This window comes from Aquarana catesbeiana, linkage group LG03 (assembly GCF_042186555.1).
Source record: "Aquarana catesbeiana isolate 2022-GZ linkage group LG03, ASM4218655v1, whole genome shotgun sequence".
Taxonomy (NCBI): Eukaryota; Metazoa; Chordata; class Amphibia; order Anura; family Ranidae; genus Aquarana; species Aquarana catesbeiana.
The window spans coordinates 52592134-52616759 of record NC_133326.1 but is presented as its reverse complement, the minus strand read 5'-3'; the positions used below and the strand labels follow the sequence as shown (position 1 = coordinate 52616759).

The 24626-nt window shown below is 41.8% G+C and overlaps 1 protein-coding gene across 1 annotated transcript in view; it reads left to right on the top strand.

The window, feature by feature from the left end:
* Window positions 1-24626, top strand: part of LOC141131363 (peptidyl-prolyl cis-trans isomerase FKBP8-like) — a 75178-nt gene that overhangs the window by 996 nt on the left and 49556 nt on the right. Inside the window, exons 2-4 of the mRNA XM_073618527.1 lie at window positions 7819-7982; window positions 11229-11317; window positions 22644-22861. Coding sequence (XP_073474628.1) covers window positions 7819-7982; window positions 11229-11317; window positions 22644-22861 — 471 coding nt within the window. The remainder of the gene's footprint in view (window positions 1-7818; window positions 7983-11228; window positions 11318-22643; window positions 22862-24626) is intronic.

Genomic DNA, 24626 nt, shown 5'->3' with positions numbered 1-24626 from the left:
TCCTAGTCTTCCATGTTTAAACTGCATTTTGGCCCACACAAGTCAATGTGAATGCAAACAAAAGCAAGTCAAAAGTAACCCCAAAACATCTTAAAGGCATCTCAAATGTAAGCCATTTGTCATTGAGAGCACATGAAAACATGATGCATTTAGTTCTGAATCTAATGCTCAACTGAACTGAATGCTGGTCATACAGATAACAATAAATGAAAATTGTCATTGTATGTTCTTTGCAGCTGGAGTATGGGTTTTCTCTTACAACCAATTACCAAAATTGTAGGGATAGCATTCAGTGCCCACCCCATACTGGGGCGTGAAGGTTATCTATAAGGGTGATTATTTGTTCAGTGTATTAAGAACCTACTGAACTGCTAGCTTTGCCCCAAACATTGTGCCATTTTGGATCCATGTTGACAAAATAAATGGGAAAATTTCCGAATGGCTTTAATGTACTCCCTGGATTATTATTATGAGGCTGGAACGTCTGAGGACCTAATAAGCTGCCACTGATACCTAATAACACATGTTACATAACCGCATTTGGTTTTATTTGCTTTTCTTGTATCCAAGTCCAAATCCATGTGAATGTAAACATAAGCAAGTCAAGAATAATTTACATCACTCAAAACATTTAAAAACTCAAAGCTTTTTTTCCTTGAAAGTATATAAAAAGCATACTGTTTTTGGCTTCTGTGTCTGAAGCTTATGTGCACTGTAATGTTGACCATGAAAGTAGCAATAGATTAAAATGTATCATAGATTTTATTGCGTAAAATAATACTGTGGGATACAGTTAGTAAAGATTGAATTTGGTCATATTTTCTATAAAACAAATCATTTTCATATATCAAAATTTAGTTAGACTGAATTATCAGTTTAGTGCAGTCTCTAAAAGACCGGATTCCTCCAAAGTATGGTTGCAACTATGCCCAGAATAAGGGCCAGTATTGACCGGATTTAGGGTGAAAATGCTGCATGCTTTTGACTTCAGCTTTAGATGCTTCTGAGATGATTTAGAATTCATTGCAGGTGCATTTGACCTGCAAGCTATCACTACTGACCTGCATTTGACTTGCATTAAGCTGCTTTTGCAGTCCCATAGGCTTGTATAAGGAGAGAAGCAATTCTGATGCAAACAAAAGCCCATTGAGAGAGGCTCTAAAGCTATTTAAACAAAGAACTATCTCAGGAAATTCATAATAATCACTGAGATTCCACTTCTTAATCTCAATCTGTCATTTTTCATTGTGGGATTGGACTGTTTGTTTGCCTGTTACAGGTATTCCTTTAGATCATGGGTTTTTAAACTTTTTAGCATGAGGACCACATTGTATATTTTACAAATATTCGTAGGTCATAAAAAATCCCCATCAGTGCCACCCTTACATCAGGATCTTCGTCAGATTCCCCCTTACATTAGCAACCCCCCTTACATCAGGGTCCCCCATCAGGCAACCTCTGCTGACCTTAATCCTCAATCAGTGCACATTGAGGATACACCCATGACTCTAGCTGTGGGCTGGATGAAATCTTATGGCGAGCCATAGTTTGGAGACCCCTGCTTTAGATAAACAAATTAAACTAATTTTTGTGTCTGAGGATAATGTCATATTGTGATTTTTTGCATTATTTTTTAAAAAATAAAAAAATATTTTTATATTGCATTAGTTCTGTGAGTGGTGGGTAGTGAAACAAAATTACATGGTAAGCAGTATCTTATTCTGTTATTCCTCCTGGTTACTCAGTTTTTAATGTTTATAAATGAGAACAAGTCTCATCCAGAAAAAGTAATAAGGTGCCCAGGTTGCTGTAAATGTTCCACCAACCATCTAAACTGTGTAAGAGGAACAGGGGTTGAAGAGGATGGGATTACATTTGAGTTCCTAGTCCTCGGGGTCTCATATTGCTTTCCTTGCTACATCCAAATGCTCTTCTCCCTGTCCTAAGACACACTGGGGACTTTAATTCTCCAATGTGTCCATTCTCCTCTAGGGAAAACAGAGACATGTTTAGGTCTCCTCCACTAATAGAGAATATTCCTGACCCTTATGGTTGGTTAACACAACAGTCCATTAAAGAGTGTTAATACATGGTACATTCCCTGTCTCTAGAAGGTAAATGTAGTTGTTGGCACACTTTCAATGGAGAAGAAAACAAATCTTTAAAGTTCAGGGCATCACACTAGTCTGAAGACCTGCTTACTTAAAGTGGGAAAACTAAAGTTGGTCATATACAGTACAAATTTTGGTTGATTCAAGATCAACATCCTTTGATCAATGGCAATGGCTGGTAATTAAAAACTGGACGCAACCACTGCATCAGGGCCCAAGATGAACATTTTTGGACTCAGCAAAGCAACACAGTAAATAACACCGAGGGTGAACTTGCATTAACAATGTTAGTACCCAAATAAATTTATAAAGGCAAAAGATTAAAAATAATATTTTGAGAATGCATTCCAAAAAAAAAAAAGATATTAAAAATAAGGTACAGCTTTATCAATAAAAGAATAAATAAAGGGATCTACAAACCCCTTCCTCCTGCACACCCTGGAAATTACTAAACAGTGTAATACAATACAATGTGAAAAGTGAAGCAGCAGGTAGTAAAGCTCAAGGGCTTCAAATATATAAATAGAACAACTATAGATCCATACTGCACTAAACAATACTAAGAAATACAATGTGTTTCAAAAATAACATACACAAATAGTGAATGAATACATCAATAAAAGTCCAATAGTCCACCACCAAATGAATATCTTAAACCAAATGTCAATAGATTTTCTGGCTCATTAAACATAACGATGAAAAAACAATAGTGTCTCCGAAGAGAACTGCGTCTCCTTTCACCAGCTACTAGGTAAGTATCCTACTCATGGGACAGAATTGACACCCATGACGGGTAGTCAAAAACGGCAAAAGAGACAGGTATCCAAAAGCAGCAACTCAAGGTTCCCTGAATGGATATGGTATATAAACCTTTCATCTCCATGATGTCAGAAACAGCCAAACCATCACACACGGCTCAGAGTCCTCCCAACCAGCTCTCCTATCCTCCACTGCCCGGTGAGTAGGATACTTACCTAGTAGCTGGTGAAAGGAGACGCACTTCTCTTTGGAGATATTATTGCACTTGGTTTAAAATATTCATTTGGTGGTGGACTATTGGACGTTCATTTATGTATTCACTCACTATTTGTGTATGCTATTTTTGAAACGCATTGTATTTCTTTGTATTGTTTAGCTTGAAAGACAAGGACAAGTGTGTCTTGCCTACAGTCAAGCATGGTGGTGTCATGGTCTGGGGCTGCATGAGTGCTGCCGTTGTTTTGTCACATATGGCGACCCATCACATTTGGCCACCCGCTGGACTGCGCATGCGCGCCGCCACCATATACGTTCCAACACTGTGGCGATCTGCGCTTGCGCAGAATTTTGTGGCCACACCCCTGAGTCCAGGTTCAAGCTCCACCATCCAAGTGGGCATAGATTTAGATTATAATTATGCCGAGCGAAGCAAGGCCGTGCCCGAAGCGTGGTGAGAGGAGCGAGCCCGCGAGGGGCCCTGTAGCAAAGTGGGGGCTCCCACTGATTCTGCATTATGGTGAGTTGAACTATTTCATTTTCTATAACAATGTAATGATAGAAATAATGTGCTACAATCATCCTGACACCATAACAACCATGATGCCATGATGATTGGAGCATTAACACCAGCCATTTCCTAAATAAATTGCCTGCAAAAAATCGTATTTTCTGGCAGTGCCCCTCCCGAGACTAGACTCTGGATCCGCCCCTGGGTGAGGATGAGGAATGTAAGTTTACTGTTAAGCCTCCTGGGCCCTGTGCTTCCAGCCGTGGCCCGACACACGCAGCCACATACAGCAGCCACTGTGCCCATAAACACAGCCACTGTGCCATCAAACGCAGCTACTGTACCCATAAATTGCCCCCACTGTGCCCATCAAATGCTGCCACTGTGCCATCAAGCGCAGCCACTGTGCCCATCAAACGCAGCCACTGTACCCATAAATTGCCGCCACTGTGCCATCACACGCAGCTACTGTAACCATCAATTGCTGCCAGTGTGACCCATCAATTGCCGCCAGTGTGCCCCATCAATTGTCACCAGTTTTCCCCATCAATTGCCGCCAGTGTGGCCATCAATTGCCGCCAGTTTGCCCCATCAATTGCCGCCAGTATGCCCCATCAATTGCCGCCAGTGTGCCCCATCAATTGCCGCCAGTGCGCCCCATCAATTGCCGTCAGTTTGCCCCATCAATTGCCGCCAGTTTTCCCCATTAATTGCTGCCAGTGTGCCCCACCGCCCGGCACTTACCTGTCTCAGGTCAGCGCTGTCCTCCACACTCCCATCGGGTCCTCAATGTCTTCTCCCATCCTCTTCTGCTATGATTGGACGACTGATAGGCGTCCAATCACAGCGCCCGTCGCTTCAGCCAATCAGGTGACAGGTAACCAGACCCAGTGCACCTGATTGGCTGAGAGGCGGGTAAGTGTTAGGGAAGCGATTTATTAGATTCCCTAACACAACACTGTGTAAACAGCGAATGCACAGCAGTGCGCCTGCTGTTTACCAATTTGGAAGCCTATTAGAGCCAACGGCTCGAATCAGGCACTTCCAAAAACACCCCCACCGCTGTAATTCAGATGCCTGGTGCCCGACAAGGGGCCGGACACCTGAATAGGGGGCGGCAGCGGCGACAATAGATTGGAGATTGACGGGTGCAGGAGAGAGGGGGTAGCGCTCCTGCGCCCTCTATGGACGCACTGCCACTGAGGTCAGCAATGTGTGTCCTTCAGGGGCTGCATACAGTATACTGCATACTTTGTTGTTCGAAATTAACATAAGCTGTTGCCTGGGTACTGTGCCACATGGGTGTGGTAATCTGTTGTTCAATGGCATTAGTTCATTTTTTTTGTGGGGGGGGGGGGCTATTTGCAGGGGGGACCCATACAACATTTTGCTATGGGGCCCTGTGATTTCTAGTTACGCCCCTGGCTGTGTGTTGAGTTATTTTGAGGGGACAGCAAACTTACACTGTTATACAAGCTGTACACTCACTACTTTACATTGTAGCAAAGTGTAATTTCTTTAGTGTTGTCACATTAAAAGATATAATAAAATATATACAAAAATTGTGAGATACTGTATATACTAAATCAAAGCAGGTAGTGACGAACACCTTCTCTTTCCTGAATAGTCATATGTAGCTGGTGTGTAACAGAAAGTTATTTAAAGTATAACTAATTTTTGTTGATAAAAAGAAACAATCCCCTTTGGGTGATCAATGTACATTGCAAGAATTTTAACAAATGTTGTTGCAGTCCTTCCTGTTTCTGTCCTAAAGAAAAAGTTGTTTGTTTCAACATGTCCTTTCTAGACTGACTCCTGATTTAGAAGGCCATTGGTCATTACAACCACCTGGAGCACTCGTGTTTTAATGAGGAAAGTTGCAGTGTCTGCATCTTTTAAGAAGTAGTTAACCCTTAGAGAGTAGGGCTATTGTGAAGCAGTCAGACACATTTTAAATGTGTAATATGACTTTTCAGCTACCCAATAGCTACAATACAAATGTCCCAAACCCACTTATTTGACAATAAATGTACCAGGCACATTCCTCTCAAGGTGAAGTTCTAGTCCTCAAGATGGTTGGATTGATAGGTGCCAATCACTCAGCTTTAAGTTTTGAAGGTTTTTTTTCACATGTGCATGAAGGGTTGGGAAGGAGGGTAAAAAGGTGCACATGAGACTTGCCTGTTTCTTCTCAAGACACAGCCTTTGGACTTCCAGCTTCTCTTTCTGGCTCCCTGTCTATATTGGCTGGCCACTGAATCTTTAAAAAGGCTCCTTGACATTTAAGGTATATGTAATAACTAAGACTTGAAATCAGGACAGCACTTGGAAGGTTCCTGTGTTTCTTTCCTACACAGAAGCCTCTCACCACCTATATGTGGGGGTCCTCTATAGTCTGCTTCTCAAGGCCTGTAGTACATCTCAGCAGCCAATATCTTTAAGGAGGCTTCCCAGGAGGGGAGATCCCCACAGTACTCAATACTCTTAGGCTCCAAAGCCTAACTGCAAGGCTGATGTCAGAGCAACAACATTTCAGGGTAGAACCCCAGAGGGGAAGAACATGTGCCAGGAGGTGCCTCAGATATTAAATAGCTCTCAGCATGCACATCAGGTTCCCAACCCTGATGATTGGCCAGCTATTGAACATTTTTAACATAGAATGTTAACTTTAGCACACTCTACTGGAGCAAGCTCAACACAGTATTCTCTCTATACTTAGCTTATTTGTGTGCTGACTAAAGATCTCTTAACTTAAAGCTCACTAACATCACAAAATACAAAAATACAAATAAATACTACGTCTACATTACCAAACATTAAATTCCTATTGCAGGGGATGCCAGAAATGTTACTTGAATCTTAGTGCAGATGTAGAAAATCAGTGAGTCAATTGCATAAGCAGCAAATTACTTTCTGGGGGCATTCCATACACCAGGCTGCATTTTTAGAATGTTACAGCGGCTATAGAATTAAATGGAAAGATACGTTTTATTAACATTAAATTACAAAATGGCTTCTGTAGCCATTTTGTATACTTTATTTATTTGTTTTGCAAATGTGGAGTTCTCTAAGCAATGATGCACTATAGAGAGGGTAACTTTTACTGACCATAACATCTGAGGACATGTAGTACGATCTGTGGAAAAAGGCAAGGAAAGCCTCCTCCCTCCATCCTGCAGCAAACCATGCTTGGACATACAATCTTCACAAAGCAACCTGATACATCTACTAGTGATAGGCTCACCGTACTGGCACCCCATGTCTTGGCTCGATTTCTAGTGTCTCGATGGATGATAGAATGTAATAGATTTCGAGTGATTAAACCAGTAGCATTTAAAAATATAGTACATTTATTGATATATGCTGTTAAAAAATGGCAAAACATTTTTTATTATTTTAGTTTTAGAGTGAAGAGGGAATAGAACACCTGTCAGGTTTTTTATTGCTGTCTATGCCCACATTAGGGAAATTTACCCTCTCTACTTTTCCTGGTGACTGTTACCAGAACAAAAATCTTCCAATGGAGGCATTGGTTCTAGGGTTGCCACCTCATCCCTTTAAAAACATATTAATTACACAGGTTCTCTGGCTGATTAAGGTGGTAATTAAACTCACTTGGTGCCTTATCTGCATTCAATTAGCCTCAGAACCCGTGTAATTCATATGTGTTTGGCTTTAAAGGGATGAGGTGGCAACCCTAACTGGTTCTGGTGAACCTAATGACTTCCTTCATTTTGAAGAGATATCTTCTCACTTCCTGTTGTGGCTATAGGACTCTATCCAAAACGATAAAAACGGTTGCCTCCAATTCTACTTAATCTTCACATCCGGATATAAGTATTTGTATGCAATCCAACACCATTATTTTCCACCAGAGCTTGTTATGGGTAAAAAGCATTGTTTAAATTGACCTAACAGCAAACAGCAAAATGCACAGAAAAAATATATAAAGTAACTGTTAATTTTTTTCCTATCAATAAAAATGTTATTTTTGTATGGCCACCTGGTATTACAGACCTATAGTGCATTAAGCATTGCACCTTCCTGTCTCACCTTTCGCTTGCTGACAATGGACAATGAATCGGCACCGTCAGCTGGTAATTCAAGATGCAGTCAATTTAGTATTAGTAAAGGTAAAGTCTTCTAGATTTTAAAGTGTTTAGGTGAACCCATATTGAAATTTTGTTGACTATAATTATTTTTTTTTAATATGTTTTTTAGATGACCGGCTATTGAGAAAGAAAATTCTAAAGCCAGGTTTTGCTGAAAAGCCCCTTCCCGGTCAAGAGGTGACTGTTGCTATCATGGGGATTTTGGAAGATGGAAGTCTGGTTGAGAAAGATCCCAAACTATCCTTTGTCCTGGATGATGGAGATGTAATACAGGTTAGGATTAAATAAACATGTTTTTTGAGTATTTAAATGGAAACATGATGTAATCCTCTGGGATTGGGGGCTCAATCCCAAAGGACACTTTGTATGGAGAAACGCAGAGCTAACTTTGTGTCGTCATTACACACGGAACTACCTGAGGATATCGCGGCCGTGCTCGAGTGTTTTAACTGCTGGATATTTCTCTTGACTTGTAAGTGTTACTCTTTTTAACCACTTGATCTCTGGAATGGCGTGGTCTCCTGACTAGGGCATTTTTTGTGATGCGTTAGCATAACTGACAATTACGGGGTTCAGCGACACTGTACTCAAATACAATTTATGTCCTTTTTTTCCCCACAAATAGAGATTTCTTTTGGTGGTAACGACCGACAATTTTGAAAAAAACAATATTTTTTACTTTCTGCTCTAAAACATATCCAATAAAAAAAATGTAAAAAAAAATCTGATTTCTTCATCAATTTATGCCAATTCTTCTACATATTTTTGGTAAAAAAAAATCCCAATAAGTGTATATAGATTGGTTTGCACAAAAGTTATAGCATCTACAAACTGTGGGATATATAAATATATATTTTTTTTTTTTTTACCGGTAATGGCAGTGATCAGGGACTTATTGCTGTGGACAAATCAGACACCTGAAACTTTTCACACTTTTTTGGGGACCTGTGACATTATTATTAATACTTTTTGCTACAGTATTACACTATGAGATCCCTTCCTTTGCTTTTGCTTTCAACACACACTTGTCGCAGCATGATGTCAGAATGGAGGTCAAGTGCATGGCAGGGTTATTGCTGGTGGAACTGGCTGACTGGGCTGCAAAGTGTGAGCAACAGCTCCCTGAGGTGGAACACACAAAGCGATATTGATGTGAGATCATATCCATCTGGTAAGAGGCCTCTCAGTCTTATGCTGGCCATAGACTAAAAATCGGCCAAACCCATGTTCGAAAAACGAACATTCAGCCGTGAGCACAAATGATAGTGCCATCATGTAATGACCGATAAATCGTTCAGTGGACATAAATGATTGCATTTTTTTGTTCTATTTTTACATATACCTAGTGCAAACAGTTCGGACGGGAAACACATTAACCTTTCAATTTATCGTTCGTTCGGCAGAAAATTTCCAAACTTGTCCTTCATTTTTTCGGCTCAAAAACGTCCCAGTGATTATCGATTTTGTGCTCATTAACTGGCCGAAAAATGAACGAACTGTTTAAATGACTGAATTTCGGCCGATTTTTCGTATAGTGTATGGCCAGCATAAGGATCACTTTTAAGCACTGAAGCACTTTTTTATATTCATGAGCACCGAGCACTTTTTTGGTTTGGATATTGGCTGTACTTTATATTAATGTATATACTATATTTAGTTACTATATTGCAACACATTTTAAATATCTACCATCTATCTACAGTGCCTTGAAAAAGTATTTAAACCCCTTGAAATTTTCCACATTTTGTCATGTTACAACCAAAAACGTAAATGTATTTTATTGGGATTTTATGGGATAAACCAACACAAAGTGGCACATAATTGTGAAGTGGAAGGAAAATAAAAAATAGTTTTCAAAAGTTTTTACAAATATATGAAAAGTGTGGCGTGCATTTGTGTTCAGCCCCCCTGAGTCAATACTTTGTAGAACCACCTTTCGCTGCAATTACAGCTGAAAGTCTTTTTGGGGATGTCTCTACCAGCTTTGCACATCTAGAGAGTGACATTTGTGCCCATTCTTGTTTGCAAAATAGCTCAAACTCTGTCAGATTGGATGAAGAGCGTCTGTGAACAGAAATTTTCAAGTCTTGCCACAGATTTTCAATTGGATTTAGGTCTGGACTTTGACTGGGCCATTCTAACACATTAATATGCTTTGATCTGCTTTGCTTTGTAGCTCTGGCTGTATGTTTAGGGTCGTTGTCCTGCTGGAAGGTGAACCTCAGCCCCAGTCTCAGGTTTTTTGCAGACTCTAACAGGTTTTCTTCTAAGATTGCCCTGTATTTGGCTCCATTCATCTTCCCATCAACTCTGACCAGCTTCCCTGTCCCTGCTGAAGAAAGGCATTCCCACAACATGATGCTGCCACCACCATGTTTCACGGTGGGGATGATGTGTTCAGGGTGATGTGCAGTGTTAGTTTTCTGCCACACATAGCGTTTTGCTTTTAGGCCAAAAAAGATCAATTTTGGTCTCATCTGACCAGAGCACCTTCTTCCACATGTTTGCTGTGTCCCCCACATGGCTTCTCGCAAACTGTAAACCGACCTTCTTATGGCTTTCTTTCACCAATGGCTTTCTTCTTGCCACTCTCCCATAAATGCCAGATTTATAGAGTGCATGACTAATAGTTGTCCTGTGGACAGATTCTTCCACCTGAGCTGTGGATCTCTGCAGCTCCTCCAGAGTTACCATGGGCCTTTTGGCTGGTTCTCTGATTAATGCTCTCCTTGCCCAGCCTGTCAGTTTAGGTGGATGGCAATGTCTTGGTAGGTTTGCAGTTGTGCCATACTCTTTACATTTTTGGATGGTGGATTGAACAGTGCTCTGTGAGATGTTCAAAGCTTGGGGTATTGTTTTATATCCTAACCCTGCTTTAAACTTCTCCACAACTTTATCCCTGACCTGTCTGGTGTGTTCCTTGGCCTTCATGATTCTGTTTGTTCAATAAGGTTCTCTAACACACCTCTGAGGGCTTCACAGAACAGCTGTATTTATACTGAAATTAAATTACACACAGGTGGACTTTACTAATTAGGTGACTTCTGAAGGCAATTTATTCCACTAGATTTTAGTTAGGGGGTATCAGAGTAAAGGGGCTGAATACAAATGCACGCCACACTTTTCAGATATTTATTTGGAAAAAAATTGGAAAACCATTTATCATTTTCCTTCCACTTCACAATTGTGCCACTTTGTGTTGGTCTATGACATAAAATCCCAGTAAAACACATTTACGTTTTTGGTTGTAACATGATAATTACATACTGTATAAACAGAACATTTTATATACTGCACACAGTGTAGAACAGATGTGTACAGCTGTTTCTTTTCCAGTGCAGAGTCTATGCACTGCCCAAAGAGTATGTACAGAAAACTGTGATAATATAACATATACCGTGGTTTTCTTTTGACTAATACAAATTCTGGTAAGGATATGTTTTCTGTGTAGACATGTTAAATAGATATGATTATTATGGCTAATTTGGTTTGCTTTTCTTATTCCTTATACATACACAGGCACTAGAGCTGGGAGTACGATCAATGCAGCTTGGAGAAGTGGCTTTTCTGCTAACAAATGGCTTATATGCCTTCGGTCTTCTGGGAAGGTATTTAGCATATGGCAGCTTAGTAAACATAAGTATTGCTTTATTTAAATAAAAAAAAATTGCAACAGTCAACCCTGAAGGACCTGCTGGAATGTAAAGGGTTCTCCTGCCCTCCTAATTGTTACCCGCCCTGTAGCTGCACCCAACACATTGACCCAATTTTTTTTTGTACAATTTAACTTTAAGGGGGCATGGCAGGTGGTGTGTCCTATGCCTACATACCTTTGCTAATAGGTGTCCCTCATTCCCATCTCAGAAAGTTGGGAGGTATGTCCTCAGACAACGATTTCTCTCAAGGTCTTCAGGACACTCAGCACTGCAGACTTCTCCGAAGATGCTCCTTGTGGGTAGCCCCTTTCTGTTTTTTGAAGCCTCTGCCACAGGCCATCTTTCTTAGGTTCTTAATGCCTCTGCCACAAAGCCAGCTTTAGGTTCCTTTGGCTCAGGTTCAGGACCCCAAGATGATGAAAACCCTTAGTCAGTTAGACATCTTCTCCAGGCAGGAGCCCAGCAGACAAAACAAGACCTTTACGTACTCATCAGGCAAAACCTGAGAGGCAAGCAACCTTCTAGAAGGTTGCTTCAAATATTTATCATCTCCCCTCAGCTTACATTAATGAAATAACACCATCAGTGATTGGCCAAGGCAGACAAAAATGTATAACTAAATACATTGCACTTCTCAGACTTACTACTGGAGACAAGTCAACAGCAGTAGCCACAAATAATAATCATTTGCCCTATCTTATGAGAAATCTAGCGAACAGAGCCCAGGCTGGCTACAGATTAGCTGCAAAACAACACTAAATTTACTTAGAGACACTCCAGCCTAAAGCAAACCTCCAGGATCTCATGTCTACTGAGCAACAGAGGCTAATGTACACCGCCAGCTCCATCTATGTGTTATCTAATCTGGTCCTTGGACTAAAATAAAGGCACCTGCTAGCAGCACCTGTATAATGTGCATCTTTAAAAGTTTTCTCAAGTGTTCAGGAGTCCTGAGGGGTACTTTAATCTGCAAAATGTACTTGTTGTTGATTCCCCCTAACATCTCTCTTCTGACCAGCAATGTAGCCCATCATAGGGATGGGCTGCTGAGAATGTGTGGGAGGCAGGAGGGGACAGGCCAGCTTTTGACATAACACAGCTCTTGCTCACAGGATTTGAGGGGCAGAGAACCTTTGCAGGTACAGCATGTTTAGGCACAAGCAGGTGTCTACAGTTTATTCCTATGGCCAGTTTATATAGAATGCAGAACTGGCAGGTTTACATTAACCATTCAAGTTTTGAGATGCTCTGTCATCAATTAGAACTGCCTGACGTGTATAAAAGACTGCAGGGCTGCTTGGAGTATACAGAACATTTGTGCTTCTTAATTGGGAGATCAGAGATATAGAGAGTGTGTTTTTCTGCTTCTCGTATGTAAGGCCATTGCGGGTTGGAATCTCCAGACATCTAGTCACCTGTTCACATCAGGTTAGTTCTTAAAAATTTACCATAAAAGTTGCGCTACTTAATATTGATACAAATGACAATCATAAACAGTAAATATATAACACATGCAGTTTGCACCAAATGAAGGACAAACTTAAATAAAGAAAAGTCCAAGTGCAGTTAAAAGGTTTGTGAATATGGATAAAAGGATCCTCTTCTTAAATGCGCAAAAAAGATCTGTGTATACAGTGGACATCCATCACCATATAAAAAGATCCAAGCCGAGACACCACCACCTTTTTATGGGAAGAAGGCAGGCTTACCAGCTTTATAAGACCTCAGCAGAGCATGTGGCCAAACAACACAGCCAGGGTCTTCCAGGAGTGTTTCTCAAGGATCCCCTCAGAGGCAGATGTTTAGACAGGGCGACGTGCTGACGTCATCAAGCGTTCTCATTCCCAGAAGTGCGGGTGGTCTGCTGTATTTTCGGCCGGCGAGAATTTTCCTTATAGCGCCATTTAAGAATTTATGAATGTAAAGTGACATTTTAATTTTAATAAACTGAGTCAAAAGGTTTTACATTATTTGGGGCTTTCTCTTCCCTGTTTTCGGTGATGAGCCTAATGGGATGATGGTGGGATGATCATCACTGTCTAAACATCTGCCTCTGAGGGGATCCTTTAGAAACGCTCCTGGAAGACCCTGGTTGGGTTGTTTGGCCACATACTCTGCTGACCTTTCTCTAACCACTTGCCGACCAGCTCACATACATTTACTGTGGCAGGCCGGCTCTCCTGCGCAAACCGACATACCTGTACATCGGTCCGTGCATGTGAGATTGTGGGCGCTAGCACGTCCGTCGCGTGCCGTTGGAACGTGCACGTGGGTCCAGGGGACTCGATGTCTGCTGGCCGCCCACAATTGTTATGCACAGAGGCAGAAGGGGGATCTGCCCTTGTAAACAAGGCGACTCCCTGTTCTGCCAGATGACGTGATAGAGATCTACTTGTCCCAGTGAGCTCTGTCATGTCCCAGTAAGCTCATCCCCCCTACAGTTAGAACACACCCAGGGAACACAGTTAACCCCTTGATCGCCCCCTAGTGTTAACCCCTTCTCTGTCAGTGTCATTTATACATTGATCAGTGCATTTTTATAGCACTGATCAATGTACTAATGTCACCAGTCCCCAAAAGTGGAACTTGGTGTCAAATTTGTCCGACGCAATGTCGCAGTCCTGCTAGAAATCGCAGATTGCCGCCATTACCATTAAAAAAAATTAAATGAATAAAAGTCCATAAATCTATCCTGTAGTTTGTAGACACGATAACCTTTGTGCAAACCAATCAATATGCACTTATAGTAGTTGATACAAATTTGTTTCTTTATTATGGTCAGCACTGAAAAAACATTTTTACAAGAATATACACTATATTTTTTGGAGTACTTCACCCTCAAATGACATAGTAGAATTATTTTCTCCCAGGAAGCTCAGCTATGCTCTACCAGAGCACCTGTGTTACATTACAGATTAGAAAACTGGAAGTTGCTGCAAGGAGTGAAATGTTATCAGGATGAAATGAGCTGCTGAGAGAATGACTTAAAGAACCTTTGTGCTTGTACAGTTAACTTTGAGGGTGAATTACTCCACAGTGCCTGCAGCAACAGGGGTCAATGAAGCCTTGTTCTAAAGCTCATTTACTGCTTGTTAAGAATATGTAAATGTTTGAATGCCCATAGTCTAGCTACAGTTACACGTTAAGCTAGAATGAAACTCCAGACAATAGTTTAAGTCGGAAAGGGTCAAATCATTGGATTGGTTTGTACTGCTCCTTGTGTCAATACTGGGGAGAATTCTCTTCATTTCATGTCAAAATAATACCCATAGATTTGCTGCAAGCTGAAATTCCCTTATATTGTATTTCTACAGTGATGCTGTCACAAGTCTCTAGTGGACACTTTGCAGGAATATATGGATCATGTAAAGAGAAAAGGAAGGATAAAGTTAAATTAGAGCAATGCCCTGTTGGCACTAGCACAGGATGTGAGAGGACAATTTTTCATTGAGAAAGGAGATTCAGCTGTACATACTGGTGCCCCATGATACATTGTGTTGCCACTTTTTGTTTTTTCTAAAATAAATTTCAGATGACCATAATTTAAAACTGACTACTCAAATATGTTCTAAAATGGGGTAATACATTTTTCTTCTTCTCTCATTCCCTTTCACTCTGAAGTTACCACTAAATGACAGTAAGAATAATAGCTCTAAATAGCTCTTTGTGATTCTGTGAAAAAATGCAATCTTTAAAATGCTTTGTTCAAGATGTTTCCCAATATATCACCCATTAGAAATACACTGCAGATGCTGACATTGCCAAGCCTATTGAGATGACAACACTTGACAGCAGCTGCGCAATCAGAAATATAACTGGATTTATGCATTTCAGATGTTTTATTTGGATCACTTTTCAGACCTATCATAAGCCACTCCTCAAGAACAATATTGTCATAAAAGAATGACAGTAAAGCTATATATTTAGCTTGCATGCAGCAGCTGTTTCATTCCTAAAACATTTAATTAGCGTACCATATGGTACAGAGGCTTGTGCAAGGATAGTGCAGCATAGATTGGTGTAATTCTACATTGCATATGACTTAGTCAGTCCTAGTACAGCTAAAAATTCAATACAGTTAAAACCAAAGAATAAATTAATGTAAGCCTGGTTTTCAGTTGACAGTGTCACATACCTGGCTGGAGATCGAGATGGCGAGGGTGACCTTTCTAGAACCTCTAATCCAGGGTTTTTTAACTAGAGTTTCTTCATGGATTGCAAGGGGTTCCTTGAGCAATGAGCAATTTCTGCTGAAACCATTGATCTTTTTTGCTATCTGTAAGGGGGTGGTTCTTCCCAATGACCACAAGTGTAAGAAGCATTCTCATGCCCCGTACACACGATCGGATTTTCCGACAGCAAAACCGTGGATTTTTGTTCAAAGGATGTTGGCTCCAACTTGTCTTGCATACAAACGGTCACACAAATGTTGCCAACAATTACGAAAGTAGTGACGTACAAGACATTCATGATGTCTCCATTACGTTTACATTTTACAAGACCGAACACTTCCGGCTTGTACTCGATTCCGAGCATGCGGGAACTGTTGTCTGACGGACTTGTGTACACACAAACGGAAGTCCGAAACAAACTTTTGTTGGCGGAAAATTTGAGAACCTGCTAGCCAACATTTGTTGGCGGAAAGTCCGCCAACAAATGTTCGATGGAGCATACACACGGTCGGACTTTCCGCCAACAAGCTCACGTTGTTGGAAAATTCAATCGTGTGTACGGGCCATTACACTTATGTATCATAAGTTGTAGATATAGTAACTTTTGGCAGGGGTTCCCTGAGACTTATGCCGCGTACACACGAGCGGACTTTACGGCAGACTTTGCCCGGCGGACGGGATTTGGTCGGACAATTCGATTGTGTGTGGGCTCCAGCGGACTTTGTTTTCTCAAAAGTTGGACGGACTTAGATTTGAAACATGTTTTAAATTAATCCGTCGAAATCGAGTCCGGTCGAAAAGTCCGCCGTCTGTATGCTAGTTCGACGGACATAAAGCCACGCTAGGGCAGCTATTGGCTACTGGCTATGAACTTCCTTGTTTTAGTCCGGTCGTACGTCATCACGTACGAATTCGACAGGCTTTGGTGGATTGTGTGTAGGCATGTCCGTTCATTCAGAAAGTCCGTCGCAAAGTCCGTCGAAAAGTCAGCCGGGCAAAGTCTGCCGTAAAGTCAGCTCGTGTGTACGCGGCATTAAACATTTTTTTCAAGGGTTCCTCTGTGTTGAAAAAGGTTGAAAAAGGCTGCTCTAGTCCATATATCCCTCCAAGATAAGAAAGTTGATGAAAGTGGTGCAGAGTGACAAAAAAAGTGTATGGCAAATTTGGATGCTGAGGTTTTGGGAACCAATGAAGCAGGCCCAGGAGTGAACAGATAGGGGTTGGTTTACTAAAACTGGAGAGTGCAAAACCTGGTACAGGTGTGCATGGTAGCCAAATAGGCTTTTAAGTTCAGCTTGTTCATTTAAGCTTTGATTAAAAAAAAAAAAAGTACCAGATTTTGCACTCTCAAGTTTTAGTAAATCAACCCCATAGTGTTAAAAAGAAAATTCTTGAACAGAATTGCAAGGAAACAGGAAGCATTCAGCAACAAGTAGCAAGGTACCTGGCTGAGGGGAAATTGCACTGTCAGGAATAAAGTCAGAGCCGGTAACAGGCAGGAAAAGGTTTGAGGCATAAAGCAGGAGCAGGGGAACTTCAGAACCAAGGTCAAGGACAGAAAGCCAGGTCAGTAATAGAGCATAGGAAGAAGGAGGTCAGGATAAAGGGTGGCTGATAAAGATTGCTTACCATTTAGGGTTCACTCCATGTGCATGCCTGCTGAATATATCTTCAATACAGAATAGAGAGTTAACTCATTTTCTGTGGTCTCAAAAATGTAGGGTATATCTGAGAGATTAAATTCAGAACTTTGCAGCCTTCTTTTCTGGGGCTCTTAGGTTATATGACATGTGAGTTGGTGCTTTATTGGCATTGCCTAAATCTGATCTGTTTTAGCCTTTACCATTATAACATTGTGGTTGGTCTCTGTACACACTAGAAAGAATCTTAATAGACTACACTATCTATCTCACGCTGAGTGCTAAAGTAGGTTCGTAAAACCAAGGAGTTCATCATTATACTGTATGTTTGGTAGCATACAACATTAACAATTTGCTACTGAAGCAGGTGTGAACTGCTGTCCATTAGAGAAATTTTATGTCAGTTAAAATGAGTCCTTTTCCTTAGACAGGTTAGTGTTGACTTAGCAAGTGTAAGAAAGAACCCCTTGTCAGCTTGATGCAGCACCAGCAGCCACTTATACAGGAAAAGCCAGTTGGGATTATTTTTAAATAGAATGTAATTCTGCATTGAAATACTGTGTCACAACTGCAAGCCAAACTGCACAGCCCCATTGAGCTCAACATGCAAGTTTGACAGGAGATGCAGTCTGTGAAACTTGACATGTCCGGTTAAAATTGCTACAATATGAAGTTAAGCATTGTGGCTGCAAGCAGCTGCTATGTTCATTTAGAGGTGGGTGTTCTGTTTAATCATCCTCCTTTAGGTCACTCCCACTATTAGACGCAATCTGGTCATGCCCATTGCTCTCCTTGGCATGCATAACAGAACTTGTTTTTCAACTGTATCCCAGCATGGTGGCTGATAATTTGTCATGCTTTGTTGACTTTTTAAATGTAAGCCAGGCCAATTACCTGTTATGGGTATTGTCAGAGTTTACAGATTGTGTGTTTTACTGTTTAAATATCAATTGTTTTATCTTCAAATGGAAGGTGTTTAATTTTTTTCAGGTTGTCAGAAAAACATGTGCTCTGTCAGTAAATTTTCCATGTTCTATCAGCAGAGGCGTATCTAGTGAAAATGGCGCCTATGGCAAGCACTAAAACTGCGCCCCTGTCAAAACATAAATGCGGCCTTACCAGCACCCATAAATGCGGCCTTACCAGCGCCCATAAATGCGGCCTTACCAGCACCCATAAATGCGGCCTTACCAGCACCCATAAATGCAGTAACGTCAGCACCCATAAACGCAGCCTTACCAGCACTCATAAATGCGGTAACATCAGCACCCATAAATGAGGTAACATCAGCACCCATAAATGCGGTAACATCAGCACCCATAAATGAGGTAACATCAGCACCCATAAATGCGGTAACATCAGCACCCATAAATGCGGTAACATCAGCACCCATAAATGCGGTAACATCAGCACCCATAAATGTAGTAACATCAGCAACCATAAATGCGGCCTTATAGCACCCATAAATGCGATAACATCAGCACCCATAAATGAGGTAACATCAGCACCCATAAATGTAGTAACATCAGCACCCATAAATGCGGCCTTACCAGCACCCATAAATGCGGTAACATCAGCACCCATAAATGACATAATATCAGCACCCATAAATGTAGTAACATCAGCACCCATAAATTCGGCCTTACCAGCACCCATAAATGCGGTAGCATCAGCACCCATAAATGTAGTAACATCAGCACCCATAAATGTAGTAACATCAGCACCCATAAAAGTAGTAACATCAGCACCCATAAATGTAGTAACATCAGCACCCATAAATGTAGTAACATCAGCACCCATAAATGCGGTAACATCAGCACCCATAAATGAGGTAACATCAGCACCCATAAATGAGGTAACATCAGCACCCATAAATGCGGTAACATCAGCACCCATAAATGCGGTAACATCAGCACCCATAAATGTAGTAACATCAGCACCCATAAATGCGGCCTTACTAGCACCCATAAATGCAGCCTTACTAGCACCCATAAATGCGGTAACATCAGCACCCATAAATGAGGTAACATCAGCACCCATTAATGTAGTAACATCAGCACCCATAAATGCGGCCTTACTAGCACTCATAAATGCGGTAACATCAGCACCCATAAATGAGGTAACATCAGGACCCATAAATGCGGTAACATCAGCACCCATAAATGAGGTAACATCAGGACCCATAAATGTAGTAACATCAGCACCCATAAATTCGGCCTTACCAGCACCCATAAATGCGGTAACATCAGCACCCATAAATGAGGTAACATCAGCACCCATAAATGAGGTAACATCAGCACCCATAAATGAGGTAACATCAGCACCCATAAATGAGGTAACATTAGCACCCATAAATGTAGTAACATCAGCACCCATAAATGTAGTAACATCAGCACCCATAAATGCGGCCTTACCAGCACCCATAAATGCGGTAACATCAGCACCCATAAATGAGATAACATCAGCACCCATAAATGTAGTAACATCAGCACCCATAAATTCGGCCTTACCAGCACCCATAAATGCGGTAGCATCAGCACCCATAAATGCGGTAACATCAGCACCCATAAATGTAGTAACATCAGCACCCATAAAAGTAGTAACATCAGCACCCATAAATGTAGTAACATCAGCACCCATAAATGTAGTAACATCAGCACCCATAAATGCGGTAACATCAGCACCCATAAATGAGGTAACATCAGCACCCATAAATGAGGTAACATCAGCACCCATAAATGCGGTAACATCAGCACCCATAAATGCGGTAACATCAGCACCCATAAATGAGGTAACATCAGCACCCATTAATGTAGTAACATCAGCACCCATAAATGCGGCCTTACTAGCACTCATAAATGCGGTAACATCAGCACCCATAAATGAGGTAACATCAGGACCCATAAATGCGGTAACATCAGCACCCATAAATGAGGTAACATCAGGACCCATAAATGTAGTAACATCAGCACCCATAAATTCGGCCTTACCAGCACCCATAAATGCGGTAACATCAGCACCCATAAATGAGGTAACATCAGCACCCATAAATGAGGTAACATCAGCACCCATAAATGCGGTAACATCAGCACCCATAAATGAGGTAACATCAGCACCCATAAATGAGGTAACATCAGCACCCATAAATGAGGTAACAATAGCACCCATAAATGTAGTAACATCAGCACCCATAAATGTAGTAACATCAGCACCCATAAATGCGGCCTTACCAGCACCCATAAATGCGGTAACATCAGCACCCATAAATGAGGTAACATCAGCACCCATAAATGCGGTAACATCAGCACCCATAAATGAGGTAACATCAGCACCCATAAATGCGGTAACATCAGCACCCATAAATGAGGTAACATCAGCACCCATAAATGCGGTAACATCAGCACCCATAAATGTGGCCTTACTGGGGGGGGGACCCCTTGGTATACACAAATCAGAGTGATTGGCAGATCATTATACACTATATCTGTATACATGTACATGCAATAATGCAGTCTGAGACTCTCAGTGACAGTGAAAACTGTCCGTGCTGCTGCCAGTGCGAGGAACTAACAAATTTAAATGCAGCGGTGAGTCCAAGCAGGCTCCACCTGACCTGTCACTAAGCCCGAATCGCCGCCAGTGACTCAACTGATGCCTGCCATAGTTCAGGACAGGCCAGGTCAGGTGGGAGAGCGGTCCGAGTCTCCACGATGCAGGAGCGGGGGGTGGGGGGGGCGTGGCGGAGGAATCGTGCAGTGTATGGGCACTTAGCAGGAGGGAGAGATAGCGGCCCCCAATGGGTGCGGATCATGTGGCGTACGAGCACAGCACTGGACATAAAGGCAAAGCGGAACATCAGAGACGGTGACGACGTGACTGTGCACGGTGGTACACTCTGTGATGATCAGGGACACGCAGTGGCGCAGGGGATGTTTCCTTTCCCTTATTTCATAATGGATACAGTCCTCCGCCACTGCTGCGCCAGCGCCTCTGACACTGTACAGAGGGAGAGAGGAAGTAGGATCACCAGCGACCCCGTCTACTTGGCACACACGCACAATCGCACATGATGATGACTTTAAGGCTACTTTCACACTGGGGCGCTTTGCAGGCGCTATAGAGCTAAAAATAGCGCCTGCAAAGAGCCCTGAAAGAGCCGCTCCTCTCACTCCAGTGTAAAAGCCCCGAGTGCCTTCACACTGGAGCGGTGCGCTGGCAGGACGCTCAAAAAAGTCCTGCTAGCCGCATCTTTGAGGCGCTGTAGGAACAGTGTATACACCGCTCCTGAAGCGCCCCTGCCCATTGAAATCAATGGGCAGCGCCGCCGGCAAAGCAGCGGTGCTTTGCAGGCGGTTTTAACCCTTTTTCGTCTGCTAGCAGGGGTTAAAAGCACCCCGCTAGCGGCCAAATAGCACCACAAAATGACGGTAAAGCGCCTCTAAAATTAGCGGCATTTTACCACCAGCGGTGCACCGACCCAGTGTGAAAGTAGCCTAAGTCATCATGTGCCAGGCCCAGGCCCAACCAGAAGCAAGCAGCCAATCAAATATAGTGCTCAATATGGATTAAATATATAATTATAATTATACATAGCCATAGATATCATAAATAAAGTGTAATAAAGTGATTTGTTCAACAGCAGGTACTACTTGCACAAATCACTTTATTTATGATATCTATGGCTATGCATAATTATAATTTAATTAATCCATATTGAGCACTACTATATTTGATTGGCTGCTTGGCAGTTGGCACTGGCACACATGCACATGATGATGATGATGATGATAAGATCGTTGTGTAGTACCTACTGCCTGGGGGTTCCCCTTCATCCGATTTTCCAAGTCGCGTCTCTTCTCCAGCCAGTTCTCCTCCTCACCGACCTCACGTCACAGACCCAGTGTCCTGTCGAGAAATGCCACCGGCTCACGCTCAGGGAGAAGATGATGCTGTGCAGAGGTGGGTAGGCGGAGCTTTAGGCTCCGCCTCCGCCAGTTACATAGCGTAGACCGGCTCTGGACAGTCACATTAATGGGCAAGCATGGGGGCGTCTGTCGCTCCCCTCCCCACTGCCAGCCCAATTAGCTACTTGCAAATGAAGTGCCGTGCCGGCGCCGGGGGCTACATTAGTGCGGGAGGCGGCCACAAGAGGACGGGTGTGTTTTTTTTTCGAACAGGAAGCAACTTTTTTGCCGCCCCCCCCCCCCATGGCGCCCATGGCACTTGCCATGCCTGCCATACCTTGGATACGCCACTGTCTATCAGTAAAAAGAGTTGCAAGAGGCTGCTGTAGAATGACAAATATGCTAAACCTAACAATGTCAACCTTTAGAAGATGTTCCTTCCAAATGCAATATCGAAATTTGCCAAATTACACTTGATTAATGTTGTTTTAAGAACAATAATATTAAATAAGAATATGCATGCACAAAATTGACTTTTTTTCTGCTTTTGATTGGCTTGCAGGGATCCAGACATCCCATCGGATGCCTCTCTAATGTACAAAGTGATTTTAACCCATGTCAGAGACAAGCCCAGTCTAGGCGTTCTTACCACTGCTGACCGAATTACCCTTGCAAACCAGAAACGGGAATGTGGAAATTTCCATTTTGAGCGGGAAGAATATCGAAGTGCCATGCACTCTTATAGCCAGGCATTGAGCATCCTCATTCTACCTACTGCAGGTAACTGTTACTGCAGAACATACCTATATTCTAAATACTATTGCTAACAGTTTATCCTGCAAATCATTCATTTTTGGAAATATTTATAACATTCAAAGAACCAGTAAATACAAATAACAACACAGAGCTGCGGATCGGCCCTGCCCCCTCCGTCTCCTGATTGGTTCACTGGCTGTGATTGACAGCAGTAGGAGCCAATGAACCCCACTGCTGCCAAAAGCCAGTCAGGAGTGCAAGTCCCTGGAGAGCCAAGGTGCTTGAGGATACAGAAGGTTTTTTTTACATTCTAAATTGCCTTTACAACCACTTTAAGTAAATACATTACTTCAGCCTTTAAATATATACATTATATCAGATATTCTTCAAATAAAGCTTCCAAAATGTAATCGTTCTCTTAAAAAGGAGTGTGTTTATGTGTTTTATAATTTGACATTATATGAATAAGAACTGTTCATTATAAAAATAAAGCATCTTACAGAAATAGCTAAGATTATAAGTAAAACATCTTAAAAGTAAAGATGATGAAAGAAAATTTCTGTTGCAATTTATCTTATTTAATATATTGCATGACACGCATTGGTCCCAAATTATGAGACACTTAAAAACCAAGCAATAGTACAAAAGAGCCATAATAACATAATAAAATGAAAAATGCAAACTTGAAATAAGTCAAAACTAGGCTATGGTGTTTATTTAGTGGTGACCCAAAATGTATTTTAACAAACATTAAATAACCAAATTAGATCATAGGTGTAACTTTAGAGAAACCTATCAAATCATTAAAACAACTCCAACAGATCAAATTTAAGACTAGACTGGATGACTAAACCACCCTGAACAGCACCGTGACAGGACTTGAAATATAAGAAAGCGGTGGATGGGAAACTCAGCCCATTTCAGGCTGCTGACTGAACAGAAGCAGCTGCGGTATTTATCAGGTAATATCGGTCGGGTATAAAGCCTGCCAAAATCACCCAATAGGTAGAAATTTGGAGAAGAAAGAGCACCGAGCCATTTACACCGACTATCCCATGGGTTTCCCACTGAATGCTAAGGACCCAATCATTCCTATCTAATAAGAGAGACATTTTGTTTTTATACACAAGCTCATATCTGATAGTGGCATTGTAATATATATAAAAAAAATAGGATTTTTAAAACAGCTTACCTGTAAAATCCTTTTTTTTAAGTACATCATGGGACACAGAACCATAGTAATTACTATGTGGGTTATAGGCCACCTTCAGGTTATGGACACTGACAAGCCCTAAGACAAAAAGTGCACTCCCTATATAACCCCTCCCACTCCTGGGAGTACCTCACTTTTGTAGCAAAGCAATTTATGTGTATACCAAAAGAAGGGAGAGACCTCTGTGTCCCGTGATGTACTTCAACGAAAAGGATTTTACAGGTAAGCTGTTTTAAAAATCCTATTTTCTTATCGTACATCACGGGACACAGGGCCATAGTAGTTATTATGTGGGATGTCCCATAGCAATGCCAACTGAAGGGAGGGAGACACGACAAAAGTAGGGCACTAAGAGACTAGAGGACTTATACTGTAGCCTGCAGTACACTGCGCCCAAAGGCGATAGCCTCATGACCTTTTACATTTACTTGATAGAATCTGGTAAATGTATGGACTGAAGACCAAGTTGCAGCCTTGCAAATCTGAGCCATGGAGGCTTGGTGATACACTGCCCAGGAAGTACTAACAGCCCTGGTGGAGTGCGCTTTAATATGAAAAAGGTGGAATTTTCCTTTT